At 44.6% G+C, this 20,554-nt stretch overlaps 1 protein-coding gene across 1 annotated transcript; it reads left to right on the forward strand.

Annotated features, from left to right (window-relative positions):
• Positions 1-19,565: 19,565 nt before the first annotated feature.
• LOC150025814 (uncharacterized) lies at positions 19,566-20,351 on the forward strand. The gene has a single exon (XM_090304750.1). The coding sequence runs from the start codon at positions 19,566-19,568 to the stop codon at positions 20,349-20,351; it is 786 nt and encodes a 261-aa protein (XP_090160876.1).
• Positions 20,352-20,554: the final 203 nt, after the last annotated feature.

A 20,554-nucleotide genomic window follows, 5' to 3' on the forward strand; every position in this document is an offset into this window, starting at 1 on the left:
CTGCACCTACCTGAATACTGATCACCCGCTTTACTGACTTGAGCGTCGGAGTGCCTTCCGCAAGTACCCCTCTCATTCGGTGTCCACCCGAGACCGAGAGCCGAAGGAGAAGAACAAAGACGAGAAGGACCCCAGTCAGGCACCCAGCAACCTGCCCGACCGAAGGAGGAAGACGAAGACTTCAATAGTTCTCTAGGTCCCATCTCCCTAGCAGGAACAATTGGCGCCCACCATGGGGTCGAGAGAAACTAGCTGAAGAGAGTTGCGAAATACATGCAGCTGGAAAAACTTAGAGAGTTCCATAACCAGGCCCGCACCGAGGCCAGTGGAGAGAAGAACAAAGAGGAGAAAGACCGTCAGGGTCGGCCGAGTCAAAGGAATGACCGACGCAGAGACAATCAAGACCGACCAATCCGGTTCTCGAGGTACACACCCCTGACGACCGAGAGGGGAAGGATTCTGGACGAGGCTCTCAACGCTGAGTTGATCCCTCCTCCAAGGAAAATGGCCAGACCAAACAATGTCAACCGAAGGAAGTAGTGTCGATACCATCAAAAAAACGTGCACTCGACCGAGGAGTGCCAGACAATGAAGGATAAGATCGAGGAACTTATCCAAGTTGGGAACCTCCGTTGATTCGTCAGGAATGGCCGAGACCCACCCCGCCGAGCGGAACCCCCCAGATGTACAAGGTCACCCTAGCACGGTCGAAATGACCGAGACCACTGAGACGACCAACAGCCTAGGAGGGACGATCCTCCCCGCAAGGATGACCCTGCCGACAGAAGAGGTAACCAAGAGGTTATAAACACCATAGCCGGCGGCTTCGCCGAGGAAGGGAGCACCAACAGCGCCCGGAAGAAGCACCTGCGGGCCGTGCACCAGGTGAATGCAGTGGCATTCCGACCGAGGATGCCACCCATCACCTTCACGGACGAGGACTTCAAAGGCGTGGATTACCGCCAACAAGACGACCTAATGGTAATATCGGTCGACATAGACCGATTCACCATCCGGAAGACTCTCGTTGACCAAGGAAGTTCGGTAGACATCCTCTACTGGAAAAATTTCAAGGCCATGAGAATAGCCGAGACCGAAATGATGCCTTACGACAACCATGTAGTAGGGTTCTCAGGTGAGAGGGTAGGTACCAAGGGCTACATTGAGCTCTACACCACCTTCGGCGAGGGAAAGAATACCAGAACTATAAGGATCCGGTATCTGGTCATCGATGCCAGTACCTCCTACAACATCCTCCTCGGCTGACCGTCCATCAACAGGTTGATGGCCATCGTATCCACCCCTCACCTGGCAATGAAGTTCCCTTCGAAAACGGGAGACATTCTTACGGTCCATGTAGACTAGAAGAAGGAACGAGAGTGCTATGCTGAGAGCCTCTGGGTGGAGCCCTTAAGGAACGACACCTCTCCCAAGAGAAAGTCCTCCCGAAAGGACCGCTCACCCAGGGAGGCCCGACCGATGTCAGTCGAGCCAACCGTTGCGTTGGTAGACCTCGATCCCTGGGCGACCGAGGATAGACTGGAGGCAAGAGAAGAGCTGAGGAGGGTACCCCTCCTGGATGAAGAACACAACACAGCTGTAGGGACGGCCATGGCAGCTGCCGAGGCTGATATCATGCACGTCGCGCTAAAGAAAAATATGGACACCGACCGACATGCCGAGAGTGAGCCCGGACATCATCACCCATCGACTGTCGATATTTAAAGAAGCCCGACCGATCTCCCAGAAGAAGAGGGATCTGGGTGATGAAAAACGCCTAGCAGCAAAGGCTGAGGTCGATAAGCTCCTGTCGACCGGGTTCATACGGGAGACCCGATACACGACTTGGTTGGCCAACGTCGTCATGGTCACCAAACCGAACGACAACTGAAGGATGTGTGTCGACTACAGAAACCTCAATAGCGCATGTCCGAAAGATACCTATCCCCTCCCAAATATCGACCGCCTGGTGGATGGGGCAGCCGACCATAAAATTCTAAACTTCCTGGACGCTTACTCTGGCTATAACCAGATAAGCATGCACCCTAGGGACAAGGAGAAGACGACCTTCATGATGGCTGACGCCAACTACTACTATGAGGTCATGCCGTTCAGCCTCAAAAGCGTGGGGGCGACCTACTGGACAAAATCTTCAAAGGCCTAATCGGTCGGGCGGTAGAGGTATATGTGGACGACATAGTCGTAAAGTCTGAATCTTTCGAACAACACCTGAAGGACCTTGACGAGGTGTTCCAGGCCCTCAGAGGGGTCAATATGAAGCTCAACCCCGAGAAGTGTACATTTGGGGTTGAGGAAGGGAAGTTTCTGGGCTTCATGCTCACCCATCGATGGATAGAAGCCAACCCCGACAAATGTCAAGCCATACTTGGCATGAGAAGTTCGAAGAACATAAAGGAGGTAAAATAACTCCTAGGGCGCCTGACCGCCCTCTCCAGGTTCGTCCCTCGTCTGGCCGAGAAGACGACACCGATGGTCCAACTGCTTCGGAAGGCCACCAAGTTTAGCTGGGACGACCGATGCGAAGAAATTTTCAAACAGTTCAAGGAATTCCTGACATCACCAGCTGTCATCCAGAAGCCGAGACCCAACCACCCAATCCTGGTATTTGGCGGTCTCAGAGGAAGCATTCAGTGCTGCTTTGGTGCAGGAGGCCGAGGGCGAGGAACGACCGTTATACTTCGTCAGCCAACCCTCCACGCGGCCGAGACGAGATACCATATGATCGAGAAGGTGGCTCTCGCCCTAGTCCTCACAGCAAGACAAATGCGCCCCTACTTCCAAAACCACTCAATAACTGTAAGGACTGACTATCCCATTTTTAAAATTTTATCTAAGCCGAACCTTGCAGGGAGAATGATATGTTGGTCGATCGAACTGTCCGAGTTCGACATACACTATGAACCGAGGGGCGCCATCAAATCTCAGTGCCTGGCCGACTTCTCGGCCGAACTAACACCACTGCCCATCTTCTCGGATGGGTGGACGCTCTATGTGGACGGCTCATCAAACAAAACGGCCTGTGGAGCAGGAGTCGTCATAGAAGGGACGAACGACCTCCTCCCGGAGCAAGCACTCTAGTTCGGGTTCCGGGCAACCAACAACCAGGCTGAGTACGAGGCCTTGCTCACTGGGCTGAACCTAGCCTACGACATGGGAGCATGCGAGGTTACGTGCAAAAGCGACTCCTAGGTGATGGTCGGCCAGGTCAATGGAGAATTCGAGGTCAAGGAACCTCTACTGCAACGATACTACCACACGACCAAAAACAATATCACCCGTTTCAACAAAGCACCCTTGGAACACATACCGAGGGAGGACAACAGAAGAGCTAACATCTTGTCTAAGCTGACGGTCACTAAGAAGAAGAGCCACCAGAGATCAGTCATACAGATATGGCTGAGGCACCCTATTGTGTCTGAGACCGAATGTCTTGCAATAGACGAGGCCGAGACCGAGACCAATAACTGGATGACACCCATCATCGAGTACCTGGAAGACGGCATATGCAAACCAGAGCAAGAAAAAGCGATGAAACAATAGTGTGCCCGGTACACCATGATCAACGAAGACTTGAACCGGAGAGGATACTCGACCCCCCTGCTGAAATGCATCACCAGCAAACGGGCCGAGTACATTCTGGCTGAGATCCATGAGGGAGTCTGATGGCAAAATTCATGAAGTTCTTCTTGAATCATGTAAGAGATGGTGCGGAAGCTATGGATGTGTGTGTGCAAGATCCTCCTAAGAGTGATGTTGATCTTGAAGGTGCATGGTATGTATGAACATTAGGAGGTTCGGCCAGCCCAAGGAAAGGTGAAGGATGTGAAGTTTAGAGCCTAGAGTTCTAGGGAGAAGCAAAGCTTGGCACAAAATGGCAGCATAACTTTACTCACAATAAACTTGCAAATACAAGGTGTAGGCCTTCCTATTTTTAAGCTAAATGGTCGTAGAAGCTAAGCTAATGTCTAATGAAATGAAAGCCAAATGAAATGCAAATTCCAAAGCACATGGCACATGTGCTCATGACCGGCCAAACAAAAGAGATTCTAGAATGTTCACTCAATTATGCTTTCTACACTACTCTAATTACTAAGCACCCCTAATGGGCCTCCGTGTAACATGTACAAGGCTATCTCTCTTCCATCCGTGGCTTCATTCAATTGGGCGTGAATCTGCTTAGCCATTGACCTTGTAATAGGGCCTAGACGGTCTAGGCCTCCCCCTAGACGCTCCATGTGTAGCCTCCCTTCTTCACGTCCTAGACGCTCCTTCCTTGAGTCTAGACGCTCATCACGGTCTAGCTTTGGGTCTTGGCTTTCATGGTGGGATGTGCTTGGCCCTCCTCCATCATCCCCTCCCCCTTGGAAAGGATTTGTCCTCAAATCCAGCTCGTCATCGTCATTGGTACCTACAAATGGAGAAAGGTCAATTACATTAAAAGTGTCATGAACTCCATATTCAAGAGGTAGATCCAATTTATATGCATTGTTATTGACTCGCTTGAGGACTTGAAAGGGTCCATCACCTCGGGGACTTAGTTTGGACTTCCTTTGAGTTGGAAATCTATCTTTGCGAAGGTGAAGCCAAACTAAGTCTCCTTCCTCAAAAATTATTTCCTTCTTCCCTTTATTGTTATATTTTGCATACTTCTCATTTTGTTGTTGTATTTGGAGTTTAATCTTCTCATTCATTTTCTTTACAAAGTCGGCTTTGATGACTCCTTCCTTATGCACAAATTCTTGTGGATTAGGAAGAGGTAACAAATCCATGGGTGTGAGAGGATTAAAACCATATACCACTTCAAAAGGAGAAGCATTAGTAGTCTTGTGAACTACTCGATTGTAAGCAAATTCAATGTGGGGAAGATACTCATCCCAAGATTTATGGTTGCCTTTCATGATAGCCCTAAGCATAGTCCCAAGAGATCTATTGACTACTTCGGTTTGGCCATCCGTTTGAGGATGACAAGAAGTTGAAAATTGTAGTCTTGTTCCAAGTTTGCCCCAAAGAGTTTTCCAAAAATGGCTTATAAACTTGGGATCTCTATTGGATACTATACTTCTAGGGAGACCATGAAGTCTCACCACTTCTCTAAAGAAGAGTCTAGAAATATTTTGAGCATCATCTACCTTGTGGCATGGGATAAAATGGGACATTTTGCTAAAACGGTCCACTACCACAAAGATAGAGTCATGGCCTCTTGCAGTCCTAGGAAGTCCTAAAATGAAATCCATGCTAATGTCTTCCCAAGGAGCATTTGCAATCGGCAAAGGGGTGTAGAGTCCATGAGGCATTGTTCTAGACTTTGCTTTTAAACATGAGATGCATCTAGAACAATGTCTTTGGACATCTTTCCTCATGTGTGGCCAAATTTTTTTTTCTTTTAAAAGGTCGAGAGTCTTATCAACTCCAAAATGGCCCATGAGTCCCCCCTCGTGTGATTCTTTGACAAGGAGTTTCCTATGTGTTCCTTGGGGAATGCAAAGTTTTCCCTCTTTAAAAAGATATCCCTCGGACACATAGTAACCTCCTTGCGCTCTATGTAGACATTGGGCATAGATGGATGAAAGTTCTTGATCTTCTTGGTAAAGCTCCCTTATGTGATCAAATCCAAGAATTTGGGCACCCAATCTTCGATCAATCTTCGCACACCGATTCAAAATGAAGCCGAAGAAGAAAAATGAAGCAGAAGAATGTTTGATTGAAAAGGAAGAAGAGGAAACCCACGAAGAAGAAGAACCTTTTATGACACTCCCTCAAAGCATGGCTGAGAAAGAATCCTTAAAGGGGGATTGCAATACTTTGAACTCTTCTTTTCAATTATATAATGCTCATTCTTCTTTACAAAAATCTCAAAAACCAAACTTTGTGATGTTGTTGCCTAGCTTGGGCAATAAACAACACAAAGTGAACAAAAATATTTTTGAAAGGGGCCTTATGTTTTTCTTTAAAAAGAAATTTAAAGATAAAGGGCCTTATTTTTGTTTAGTTTTCTTTTGTTTTAATTTTCTTTTAAAAAAGAAATTTATCTCATGTTTGTTTGATGTTGTTTATTGTAGATTGACATTTGACCCAGGAGGAAAACATCAAATAAACAGAGGCTGCTGTCATTGAGCATCATTCAGATCTGAGGACAGATCCTTTTCAAGAGGGAGGGGATGATGGAAACCGTCCAGCCTCAAAACTTTTGGCCAAGAAGATAGACGAAGATCGAGCTTTAATAAAGAGTTTGTAAAGTCTTTTTCTTCTTCTTAGCCTTGTAAAAATTGTATAGAGTAGTTAGGAAGTTTTTGTCCTTGTATTTTGGGCCAAAGTAGAGAAAGATGTAAATAGAAAACAAAGTAATGTGTAAAATAGTAAAAGAGGGGTGCAAATAGAAATGTAGGCAAGGAAGGCATGAGTCTCCACATGTCTTCTCCTTAATGCAGAGGATTTGCACCAATAAGGTGGTGACACTTGTCACACTCTCATTTGAGAGTTTTTGAGAGACTTTATCCTATAAATAGGAGTCTCTTGTACATGTATTTCTTTAACTTTGAATTAGTAATGAAATGTTGCCTAATTTTTGCCATTCTACTTGTTCTTAAGTTCTCCCTAGGTTAGTCTCCTTCAAGACTTAGCCTAGACTCTTTCCTAGTGAGTTGGCCTCACCTCTCACTCTCACAAATTCCTACTCCACTTCAATCCATGGAAACTCCTCTTGAGTTTCTTTAATGCTTCCGCTCATCATATCTCCTTCATCATTCATCCAAAGAACAAATTACAAAGATCATTACTAGAAGAAGATCGTTTTTCCATCAGAGTTTGTGGAAATCACTCTGGGTCGAGGACGATGGCTGCCAAGGTCTTGCGAGCTGGCTACTACTGGCCGACCGTCCAGGGTGACTGTGCCGAGTACGTGAAGAAATGTGCCAAGTGCCAGGAATTCGACCCTCTCCATCACACAGGTCGGAAGAGCTGCACAATATTATCTTCACATGGTCGTTCGCCATTTAGGGGATGAATATTATCGTCCCCTTTGCGCCAGGAAAAGGGCAGACCAAGTTCCTCCTAGTGGGAGTCGACTACTTCACCAAATGGATAGAGGTCGAACCCCTTGCATCCATCTTGGTCAAAAATGTGCAAACATTCGTATGGAGGAGCATTGTTTGCCGATTCCGCGTCTCGCACACAATTTTTTTTTTTATCAGCAAAGAATGAAATTAAATTAAGAGGGATACAAAAGGGGTATCCCAACCCTTTTACATAAACTGTGTTTTTTATGTGGTGTTTTGGTTGTTGTGGAAATCCCTAAGTGTGTTTGCTGATCAACTAGTGGTCTCACTTGTGGATGGTAGCAGTAGAGGTTGTGGTGGGGATTTAGACATGTTGGGGGATGTAAGTCGAAGTTGTAAACTCCAACCAATCTAAGTGCGAGATGGACCCTGGCAAGTAGGAAGTTGGTTTCTGATAAAAGGAGCAAACATGGGGAAGCCAAAGTCCAAAAAGGAGCGAATGGAAGATGTTGCATTGAAGTGATTAATTTTGTGACAAGTGCTACAATTGTGCCACTTCAAGTGTGCTTTGCACACAATAATAACTGATAATGGTTGACAATTTATTGACCGAGGCCTGTAGTCCTTTTATGACGACCTGGGCATCAAATCTGTCACGACCTCGGTAGAGCACCCGTAAACCAACGGGCAGGCTGAGGCCGCCAACAAGGTCATTGATGGAAGAGGGCCCAAGCTCACCACACTATGAAAGCCAAAAGACTAAGACTAGCCTCACAAAGGAGCGTCTAGTCTCTCAAAGGAGCGTCTAGCTCACAAGGGAGCGTCTAGGCCAAGGCTACATGAGGAGCATCTATGAAGAGTCCTAGACCGTCTAGCTTCACACACACAAGGGCCAAAGCTACGGTTTGGGAGAGAAGAGGCTTTGTTGCATAAAAGGCCCATTAGGGGTACTTAGTAAGATAGGTAGTGTAAAAAGAACTTTGTGAAGGAAACCTTCTAGAACCTAGGGTTGTGTGGCCGGTCATTGCATGGCACATGGCTTAGGATTTAGATTTAATTTTGGTTTTCTTTTCCTTAGAAATGTAGCTTAACATTTAAGCCCAAATAGCCTATAAATAGGAAGGCTATCTCTTTGTATTGGACAAGTTTATTTGAGTATTGTTATGCTGCCCATTTTGTGCACTAGCTTTACTTCTCCTAGAAATCTAGGCTATAAACTTCACTCCCTTCACCTTTCTTCATAGAGCTGGCCGAACCTCTCTAATTCATACTCATCATGCACCTTCAAAGCCATCACAACTCCTAGGAGGGCTTTGTTTCACTCACTCATTGCTTCCGCATCCATTTTACTACTTTGATTCAAGAAGAACACATGAAATGCCATCAGTCATACTCAATGAGCTGAAAAAAAACTTGGGCAAGGCAAAATGCCGATGGACCGAGCAGTTGATAGAAGTACTCTGGGCGTACAGATGCACCCTCAGACTACCACGCAGTAGATGATCCCGGTCGAGGTGGCCGAACCCACCATATGGAGGTAGATGTTCGACCTCACCCTAAACGAAGAAAGCCTAGCGGTCAACCTTGACTTGGTAAGTGAGTTTCGTGACAAAAGCAGGATTCGGGAGGCCGCCTGCAAAATCGGAGCGTCAAGACGTTACAACAAAAATGTCCGGCCGAGGAGCTTCCGAAAGGGCGACCTCGTCTGGAGGATTCGCAGCAATGCGAGAAAAAAATGAAGGAAAGTTTTCGTCCAACTGGGAGGGACCTTTTCGAGTCCGAGAAGTCGCGAAGGGGGGAGCTTATCACTTAGAGTGGCTTTCGGGCAAAATTGTACCGAGGACGTGGAATGCCACGTACCTCAAGTTTTATTATAACTGAATTTAATAAAGTCACGCACTCTTTCCTCACCTTACCAGGGAGGTTTTCACGAAGCGTTTTCATCAAAGTACTAGCATTGTTCTCCTTCAATCTCTCGGCTTGTCTGGATGAAGCCTTAACCGACATACCCTGTTGAGACTGATCAACCAGGTTTGGTCTGGATAAAGCCTTAACCGGCATACCCTGCTGAGACCGATCAACCAGGTTTGGTCTGGATGAAGCCTTAACCGGCATACCCTGCCAACACCTCTCTTGGCTCGGTCTGAATGAAGCCTTAATTGACATACCCTGCCAACACCTCACACTCGGCTCGGTCTGGATGAAGCCCTAACCGACATACCCTACCGAGACTGACCAATCAGGTTTGGTCTTGACGAAGCCCTAACCGGCATACCCTGCCAACACGTCTCTCTCGGCTCGGCCTAGTCGAAGCCTCAACCTACACACCCCGCCCGGGATCGATCGATACACACCCAAGTTAACATCGTAACTCGGTACAAACAAACTCACAGTTAATGGCCGATCGTCCATTTTAACTTGTTTGATTAAACAATCACAGTTAATGGTCGATCGCCCATTTCAACTTGTTTGATTAAGCGTTCACAGTTAATGGTCGGTCGCCCATTTCAACTTGTTCGATTAAACAATCACAGTTAATGGCCGATCTCCCATTTCAACTTGTTCGATTAAGCATTCACAGTTAATGGCCGATCGCCCATTTTAACTTGTTCGATTAAGTATTCACAGTTAATGGCAGATCGCCCATTTCAACTTGTTCGATTAAACAATCATAGTTAATGGTCGATCACCCATCCCAACTTGTTCGATTAAGCATTCACAGTTAATGGCTGATCACCCATTTTAAATTGTTCGATTAAGCACTCACACGTTAATGGACAATTGCCCATTTAGCTTGTTCGATTAAGTATTCACAATTAATGGCCGATTGCCAAACAAATAAAGACCGACACTTTTAACTTGTGCAAATTATTTCCTCAAAAGCAAAAAAAAAAAAAAACGACCCAAAGGAAATTGGGCGATAGATTAAAAACTGCAAAAGGGGGAGGCCACACCCCGGCCTCGGAGGAAATAGGAAAATAACAAGAAAAGGCCACAACTCGACCAAGAGCGAACCTAGTCTTGAACTTCAATGCACTCGCCCTCCTCAGCCTCGGTCGGCCCAACCTCTTGTGCCGCCAAGACACCCATCTCAGCATTTGGGACCAACCGACCCTGGTGAACCTCACAGTCCATGTCGAATTCACTAGTGGCCGATGGCCCCCATAAAGTACATGGGTTTGACGCACGGCTTGGTCGAAGCATTGCTTCAGCAATTCCTCCGACTCCTCGTAGTTTTGGTCGAGCTAAGCCTCGACCTGATCCTTTGTAGTTTGGAGGGCGGCTAACTCAGCGATCGAGGACGAGAGCTTCTCATCTCTCTCCTCGACCATCTTTTTCAGCTCGACAATCTCAGTTGCCGCCCTCAATGCCTCGGCCTCCCCCGCCACCAAACGCTGCCTTGCCTCGGGAACGTCTTGCTGTGCCAGCTCCCTCTCGGCCGCCTCCCGAGCAATCCTAGCTGATAACTCGTTGTTAGCAGCCAAAGACTGCTTCAAGTCTTCACTGGACTCGGCCAGCTAATGCTCCAACCGAGACACGTCCTCGACATGATGGTCTCGGCCTTGAATCCCGTGCTAGACAAGGACGATCGAGCAACACATCAACTCTAAGTCGTTCCTCAGCAAGTCTGAGGGGGAGACACCTCAGATCGACTCTCGAGTCTCCTCGGAGAGGACCACGTGAACTCGGCGTGTGAATTGAAGGCCACCCGCCAGAAGATCAAGGGTCGATGGCGAAGCTCTAGCATCGGCCTCGGTAGACCCAGTCGCCCGCTCTACGCGTCGGGGAGAGGGAGAGCCCGCCTCAACGACCTCCCGACGAGGCGGCAGTGTCGGCAGATAGCCAGGGGAACAAGTGGTGGTGGCAACGTTACCACCATCCCTTGGCCTCTTCTTGGACTTGTTGGAAGGGCCGGCCGAGCCCTTATCGAGACCCGATCCCTTCGTTGAAGGAAGGACGTCGATGCTCCGACGTCCCTTCCTATCTGTCGCCCTTTGCCGATACTTATCTAACACGCTAACACTGGCCGACTTGTCTTGAACCATGACAACTGCGAAAGCAAAAAACAACAAGTGTTAAAAGACGAGAACAAAAATATCGACCGACATAAAAACAGAGACCCATAACCCTAATGACTGCCCATCGTGTCGTCTCGGCATAAGCACCGATTAGCATCTGGCAGGGAGGCTTCCTCGGGAGTGCGTCAAAGAAGGAGAGAATCTCCACCTCCTCGTCACTCCCCGTAGGCCTCGGCCACGCCTTAAAATCCTGAGGATTGTCAGTCCAGTACAATGGGAACCGAGACTGACCAACCTCATCATAAAAGAAGGTCATCGCCTCTGGTCGAATGATAACTTTAACGAACCTCTCCTTGAACCTCTTGTACGAGACCGCAAAGGAGTCAAACAAAACACTCCCTAGTCAACCGACCAAGGAGAGCCAAGAGGCAGGTTGGGCGGGGTGAGAGACATAATAAGAAAGAAAAGAGGAGGGAGTGGGATGAAGGTGCATAACATCGCACAACAGGCGAAAGGCCTGGAGGGACGCCTAGGTATTTGGATGGATCTAGGTGGGAGCCACGTTGAGCGCCTGAAGGACGCCCATGGTGAATTTATCAAAAGGAAGGGAGACATGTAGGTCCGAGAAGAGGCAAGTGTACATGTAGAAGAAGGGGGGACTGGTTCCCGATCGCCCAAAGCACACACTCTTGGCGGGCTCACAAGGCAAAACACTAAAGTAGTGAAAATGCCAACCCGCCTTTAGAACCGGGTACTTGGCCAAAAACTTGGTCACGAAGATACCTCGAAGAAGAAGAAGAAGAAGAAGAAGAAGAAGAAGAAGAAGAAGAAGAAGAAGAAGAAGAAGAAGAAGAAGAAGAAGAAGAAGAAGAAGAAGAAGAAGAAGAAGAAGAAGAAGAAGAAGAAGAAGAAGAAGAAGAAGAAGAAGAAGAAGAAGAAGAAGAAGAAGAAGAAGAAGAAGAAGAAGAAGAAGAAGAAGAAGAAGAAGAAGAAGAAGAAGAAGAAGAAGAAGAAGAAGAAGAAGAAGAAGAAGAAGAAGAAGAAGAAGAAGAAGAAGAAGAAGAAGAAGAAGAAGAAGAAGAAGAAGAAGAAGAAGAAGAAGAAGAAGAAGAAGAAGAAGAAGAAGAAGAAGAAGAAGAAGAAGAAGAAGAAGAAGAAGAAGAAGAGAAGAAGAAGAAGAAGAAGAAGAAGAAGAAGAAGAAGAAGAAGAAGAAGATGAAGAAGAAGAAGAAGAAGAAGAAGAAGAAGAAGAAGAAGAAGATGAAGAAGAAGAAGGAGGAAGAGTGACTAGAGGAGGAAGACGTAGGCTGAGACAAGGTCGACATAACTAACCTTGTGAAAATGGACGAGACTGAGTCTAATAAAGGATGGCAAGAAGTCACTCGAATCTCAGATCTATGGACGAGAGAACGCTCGACTATCAGACAAACTCACAAATGAAAAGCATAGCATCTCGGCATTATTGAGTTCGCTATTTATAGGAGCCAACGACCTCGAAATGCGAAACGTCAGATCCATCTCAACCGTTAGATATTCTCGATCCAACGGTCCACAACGCTTCCCACCCGAAAAACTCCTCATTAATGCTAGTCACGTTACGTCGCCTAAGGTCACGTCACGCCACCTGAGATCACGTCACACCTCGGGGAACGAGACAACCACACGACCAGGGAGACCGACTGACACCCACTATTAAAGACTCATCGGACATAACCGTCCTCGAGCCTCGGGGGCAAGTGTACTAGTATGGGCGAGACTGAAGATCCGGTCACCCTGATCGAGACTCTTGCTTGCTGACCGAGACCGAGGAAACTTGGCCGAGATCGTGGAAACTTGATCGAGACCATGAAAACTTGGCCGAGACGAGGGAAATCGCCACGGTTGGCCTGACCGGCCGACCCATACATTTATCAACGCTCAAACCAAGGTTAGTGAAGCTAATCCATCATTAAGGATTAGGTAACACCCATAAGTGAGATCCATCCCACTAATCAGATCCAATAAGATAAACCCATTAAAATAATATAAATAGCACACATCCCAAGGAGAAAGGTACATCATTTATTACTGTGCACCTACCCGAATAATAATCACCCGTTTTACTGACTTGAGCGTCGGAGTGCCTTTCGCAGGTACGCCCCCATTCGGTGTCCACCCGAGATCGAGAGCCGAAGGAGAAGCACGAAGACGAGAAGGACCCCAATCAAGCACCCAGCAACCTGCCCGACCGAAGGAGGAAGACGAAGACTTCAATAGTTGTCTAAGTCCCATCTCCCTAGCAGGAACACATTCAAACTAGTTAATTTGTTATGTCCTTTTACAGCCAACATGATCCAATGCAGATGGTAAATAATTGGGTTGGTTAAAAATATTGATAGATTTTCAAAAAAATTTCATTGTATAAATAAGACATTGTTAGGAAAGATAAATCTTCTTAAATTATCTTTACATCTCAAAATTAGTCTCATAATTTTATTTTACACAAATTTTATAATTTCTTAAATCAAAGGCATATCTTGTTTTCTTAAAATAAATATGCTTAAATTAGTCATGTTGAGATGATGATTATAATAGGCCTCTCATTAAATTTATCATACAAATAATGTTATTGATTTTTTTTCACATTAATCCATTTTTTTTTCTATCCATTCTTTAGAAAAAAAACTATAATTGTTAAATAGATAAATAAATGGATGATTTGATAAGAAAAAAAATAATTTTATTCTAACTTAGGTGAGATATACCTGATATCTAATTTAGTTGAGTCAGATTTTTTTTATTAAATAATATTTTTTTGAAAAAATATCAAATTTAATCCATGTAAGATTAAGGCCTTAGTTGATAGGTCTCTTAATAAATTTTTCATATAAATGACCCTTTTAATATTAACTTTGTTGATATGTTATGCTTATTTGTAATTTCACATGTAATACTATGTGAATAAAGTTTTATTAATGGAGTTTTCACATTTGTATGAGGAAATAGTTGATGCATTTTAATAGGTGAATATAGTATTCTTATTGTATGATCTAATCTCCTTAAAATATAAAACATGGTTTTCTTTATTAAGGATTTTAATGTCCTTATTTAATTTGAAAGAAATATTCATTCTCCTTCTAAAACCTTTTTCGTTATAAATACAATTAACGAATATGTTTATGTTATGAAATTGTATTTATAGGTTAAACATTTTAATTTTATATTTTCTACTTGTAATTTATGTTGTCATTTTTTCTTTTCACTTTTACGATTTTGTTGTAATTGTGCAGCTTTTCACACAGTTACTTAGAAAATATTTGACTTTTTCTTTCTATGTTTAATTAATGGTCTAAAAAGTGTTATGTTGATGTTTTACTTTTTTTTGGTTGTTGTTTGTGGAGTATGATGTATTAAAGGATGAAAAATGATGTTGATGATTAGGTTAAAGTGTGTAAAAATCATTACTTCAAGACGTCTTTTATGATGATTCCCAACTAATTTTTGACAATAATTTGTAATCCATCATTGATAGAGTATTGTTGAAAATATAAGTTATTGACAACTAATCATTGTATGTGGATTTATAATAACGATTGTTATTGAGAATCGTTGTTATAGGTTCACATACGACAATGGTTATAGTCATAATTGTCGTTGTATATCAATTTTCTTAGAAAAAAATTATTTTATATTATTTGTCTTAATTAAAAAACATGTGTATATGACATTTATTGTACAACCCATTAGAATCAAATATTATATGAAAAAATATCATGTAGTGTAATGTGTGGTAGAAATTGATAAAAAAGGTTGTCATCATCGATATAGAATTTATATTAAATAAAAAACGGAAAACTAAGGTTCATTTGGTGCAATATAAACTAATTTATGCATTTCATTTTAAATAAAATAAACTAAATTTACACATTCTATAAATCAATGTACAAGAAATTACATAACATTCAATGTTTATTTCTCCTAAGTAAACTCTTACGAGTTTACAAAATTTTAAAAATATTTTGAGATTTATAATTTCAAGTTTACGTATTTTTTTTGAAATTTTGGTAGCATAAGGCCTAAAATATGAACTTCTAAAAGATAAAATCATTTAATTTTTCTAAGGTCAATCACCCTTAGACGTAATACCATTGTATTCAAGAATTTACTAATAGAACAAGTGATCATATTATAATTAAAAAAAATCATCCAATGCACAACAATCTTTAAAAATAATAGAACAAGGAATACACCAACTTGAATTTTGAAGTGGAAGGGGTCGTGCTAGTGGCAAGTGATAGTAGCGACAATAAGAAATGGTGATGTGGCAGTAATAGTCAGATGACAAACTTCAATCAATAGTTACTAATCATTCAAATATTAATTTCTAAACTCTAAATCTCATATAATATATATTGACTTATATAATAAATTTTTAATTCATAATAATAACAAAAATAAATAATAATTCAAAATAAAAATAACCTGGAGAGTGAAATCAACAAGAGGCGCGACTATGGGAACAACGATTGTAGGACTGATAACAACAGAAGCAATGAGAATAGCGATGGTGCACTAACCACTACACCAAAAAGAAAAATTAGGTGCAAAAAAAAGTGAAGGTGGTGATGTGAACGCTAAATAGTGTCCACTAAGCCTTCATTATTTAAAAAAATTAAATTAAGCGTGAGTTATATGGACATAAAATAAAATAAAAGAAAAAAAAATTGTGTGGGTCGAACGGTCACAACTGAAACTATAGATAATAATAAAAATTTAAAATTTTGAAGGTTAAGCCCACGCAAATATAATATATATATAAATTAAATTTAAATATGTAATAAAATTATGAAGGTTAAGTCCACGCTTGTTTAAAAATTGTGTGACCAATTCATTGACTAAGCCCACGCTTCTTTGAATAAACAATATAAAATATAATTTTGTGTGGCCAACATGTAGGTTAAGCCCACGCTTCTTTAAATAAATAATATAAAATATAATTTTATGTGGGGAGCATGTAGGTTAGGCTTACGCAAAAAACACACCACTTATGTCCCACACACCCGCCACTAATTTTACATTGAGGATATTAGCTTCCAAATTTTAATGATAATTACACTTTTGCATCCGTTTATTATAGCTAGTGTCCCTTTTTGACCCATCCTAATAAACATATTTTTTGTAGTAAGCATCAACAGACAGATAGTAGAAGAAGTAGCGACAAGGGTTAAAGAAGGGGTCCTAATTGAGGTACCACCAACAATGGTGGGTGATCGGTTGGCGACAGTAGTAGTGCAATGGAAGAGAAACTACAATGAAGAAGAGAGGAAAAAAAGACGAGCGAGAAAAAAAATTCACGATTTTGGCTCAAATAGGTAAAACAACTATGATTTTAATAAAAAATTGTTTCTCAATTTGTAAACTTTTGATAATGGTTCCTCGTAAAATCATAGTCTTTTCTAACTTTTTAATGATAATCTTAGACCAACAACCATCATAGAAAATAATTTATTTACAAAACTATCACCAAATGTTTTTACAACAGTAACTTTAAAATGTCTTTAATTGGGGTTGTAAATTTGTTTTTGTTAAAATATTTAATTTATTATTATATTAATTTTTTAACATTGTATTTTTTTATTTAAATGTAAGAATGTTATGTTTTCATGTATAGGAATGTTTTAGTATAAACTTGACAAAAACCATTTTTGTAAAACATTATTTATTGGGAATATTATTTTCCATATCCTAAACTTATTTTTAACCTTCAACGAATAATATCTTAAAACAATTTTCAAGATACTAATTAAATATCTTTATCTTAAACTTATAATGTACCGGTATGGGCGAGGCTGACCCCTGGCCTCTCTGCCCGAGACCTGGTCAATCTGACCAAAACCAAAGGAAAGCTGGCCGAGACCTGAGAGACTTGACCGAGATGACGAGGCTGACTGCCTACTTGGTCGAGACCTTGGAAGACTTGGCCAAGACCTTAAAAGACTTGGCCGAGACGACCGACACCACTGGAATTTGGCCGATGGCCGACCCATACCATGGGAACTTGGCCGCCGGCCGACCCCTACTACAGTTAACGCTCAAACCAAGATCAGTGAAGTTAATCCATCATTAAGAATTAGGTAATGCAACCTTAACCAGTATCCACCTTGATAAACGGGCCCAACAAGTTAGGCCCATTAGAATAATATAAATAGCACGTATTCCAAGGAGTAAGGTATGTCATTTATTACTGTTCACCTACCTGAGAGTTGACCACCCGCTTTATTGACTTGAGCGTTGGAGTACCTTCGCAGGTACCCCCACCATCCGGTGTTCACCCGAGACCGAGTGTCGAAGGAGAGGCAGGAGGACGAGAAGAATCCTAGTCATCACCCAACTACCTGACCGACCGAAGGAAGGAGAAGAAGACTTCAATAGTTCTCTAGGTCCCATCTCCCTAATAGGAACAATTGGCGCCCACCATGGGGCCGAGGGAAACTAGCTGAAGGAAAAAAGTAGATGGTCTCAACAAGAAGCATGGAAAGAATGATTGAAGCCGACCAAACAATGTTGTTGCTGTCTTTCCAGAGGGAGATGGCCGAGATGAGAAGAAGGGTCGAGGAGGTTGCTCAGAAAAACGAGCAAGAGCTGCAAGTTCTCCGTAGGGAGAACAAAGAGATGAAAAAGAAGCTGGGGGAGGGAGGACCCTCCGTCATACCGACGAATGTTGTCGGCAAGTCGTACACCTCTCCCCTTGACCCAGATGTGGCCGAGGGGACAAGAGGCCGACCCCCTCCCCGAGAAACCGAGATGGGCGACGAGTCGTGCCTGATGAGGTCCACCCGGACGACCCTGACGGCCGACCCGAACCGCCGACACCCCTTTACCAACACCATCATGGAAAGAATGATTGAAGCCGACCAAACAATGTTGTTGCTGTCTTTCCAGAGGGAGATGGCCGAGATGAGAAGAAGGGTCGAGGAGGTTGCTCAGAAAAACGAGCAAGAGCTGCAAGTTCTCCGTAGGGAGAACAAAGAGATGAAAAAGAAGCTGGGGGAGGGAGGACCCTCCGTCATACCGACGAATGTTGTCGGCAAGTCATACACCTCTCCCCTTGACCCAGATGTGGCCGAGGGGACAAGAGGCCGACCCCCTCCCTGAGAAACCGAGATGGGCGACGAGTCGTGCCTGATGAGGTCCACCCGGACGACCCTGACGGCCGACCCGAACCGCCGACACCCCTTTACCAACACCATCATCGAAGTCCCACTACCTGAGAAGTGGAAGGGTTTCAACCGAGACCGATATGATGGGTCGACCGACCCGAACGAGCATATGGACGCCTACACCACCCATATGAGTCTATACACCTCAAACGACGCTGTGTTGTGCCGAGTGTTTCCCACATCCTTGAAGGGAGCAACCCTTAGTTGGTTCACCAAGCTCTCACCCAACTCCATCGACAGCTTTGCCACGCTCGTAGCAAAGTTTGAAACTTAGTTTGCGACCAGCCGGCCGCACCACCTAACCTCCATCGCCCTGGTTGGCATCCGTCAGGAAAAGGGAGAGTCGCTGAGAACCTTTGTGGATAGGTTCAGTAAAGTGGCAATGAGCATCCGGAATCTGAGCCCGGACGTTGCCATGCACCACAAGCTGATGACCCTGCATCCGGGACCCTTTGCCGACAACCTGTGCATGCAGTCGGCCGACAGCCTGGACGAGCTTAGAAAGAGAGCTGCTAAATACATGCAGCTGAAAGAGCTAAGAGAATTCCGCAACCAGGCCCGTGCCGAGGCCGGTGGGGAGAGAAACAAGGAAGAAAAAAACCGCCAGGCGCGGCCGAATCAAAGAAATGACCGACGCCGGAACAACTGAGACCGGCCAATCCGGTTCTCAAGGTACACACCCCTGACGACCGAGAGGGGGCGAATTCTGGACGAGGCCCTCAACACCGAGTTGATCCCTCCTCCAAGGAAGGTGGCCAACCCAAGTAATGCCGACTAGAGGAAGCAGTGTCGGTACCACCAGAACGTCGGACACTCGACCGAGGAGTGTCAAGCCCTAAAGGATAAGATCGAGGAACTTATCCAAGCTGGGCATCTCTGCCGTTTTGTCAAGAATGGCCGAGACCCGCCCCGCCGGGCGGATCCACCCAGACGGACGAGGTCACCCCAACGCGGCCGAAATGACCAAGACAACAGAGGCGATCGACAACCCGCGAGGGACAACTCCCCCCGAAGGGACAACCCCCCAGGAAGGCCGATAGGAGAGGTAACCGAGAGGTCATCAACACTATAGTCGGCGGCTTCGCCAGGGGAGGAAGCACGAACAACGCCCGGAAGAAGCACCTTCGGGCAGTATACCAGGTAAACGCGGTGGCATTCCGACTGAGGATGCCACCCATCACGTTCACGAACGAAGACTTTAAGGGCGTAGACTACCGCCAGCAGGACGACCCGATGGTGATATCGGTCGATATAGACCGATTCACATACGGAAGACCCTTGTGGACCAAGGAAGTTCGGTAGACATCCTCTACTGGAAAACTTTCAAGGCCATGAGGATAGCCGAGGCCGAGATGATGCCATACGACGACCACGTGGTAGGATTCTTGGGCGAGAGGGTGGGTACCAAGGGTTACATCGAGTTGTACACCACCTTCGGAGAAGGGAAGAACAGCAGGACCATCAAAATCCGATACCTGGTCATCGACGCCAACACCTCCTACAACATCCTCCTTGGTCGACCATCCATCAACCGGCTGATGGCCATAGTATCAACCCCTCACCTTGCAATGAAATTCCCTTCGAGAACAGGAGACATTCTCACGGTCCACGTAGACCAGAAAGAAGCACGAGAGTGCTACGCCAAGAGCCTCCGGGTGGAGCCTTTAAGGACCGACACCTCTCCCCTCAGGGTGAGAAAGTCCTCCCGAAAGGACCGCTCCCCCAGGAAAGACCGACCGAGGAAGATCCAACCAACCGTGGTGTTGGTAGACCTTGATCCACGGGCAACCGAGGACAGGCTAGAGGCGAGAGAGGAGCTGAGGAGAGTCCCCCTCCTCGACGAAGAGCACAACACGGCTATAGGAACAACCTTGGCAGCGGCCGAGGCCGAGATCATGCACGCCGAGCTGAAAAAGAATATCGACATGTTCGCATGGACGTCGGCCGACATGCCGGGGGTAAGCCCGGACGTCATCACCCATCGATTGTCAATGTTCAAGGAAGCCCGCCCGATCTCCCAAAAGAAGAGGGACTTAGGTGACGAAAAGCGACTCGCGACAAAGGAGGAGGCCGACAAGCTCCTCAATTCAAACCAAGACAGGATAAGAGTGGATTGACAAATTCTAATATACTTAGAAATCATGTCCACAAGCAACAACCTAGTCTTCAAGTAATCTTCATGGATTTGGAGACAACAAAACTTTAAGTTCAATAGAAACACCCTAATAAAAACTAGAAAAATGTTTCCTTAAGCTTTTGTTTTCTATATATATTACAAGTGCATTAATATTTTTTTTACTTTTAATAATTTTTTTATTTT

The sequence above is a fragment of the Phaseolus vulgaris genome, chromosome 7 (genome assembly GCF_051622355.1).
Source record: "Phaseolus vulgaris cultivar YP4 chromosome 7, ASM5162235v1, whole genome shotgun sequence".
Taxonomy (NCBI): domain Eukaryota; kingdom Viridiplantae; phylum Streptophyta; class Magnoliopsida; order Fabales; family Fabaceae; genus Phaseolus; species Phaseolus vulgaris.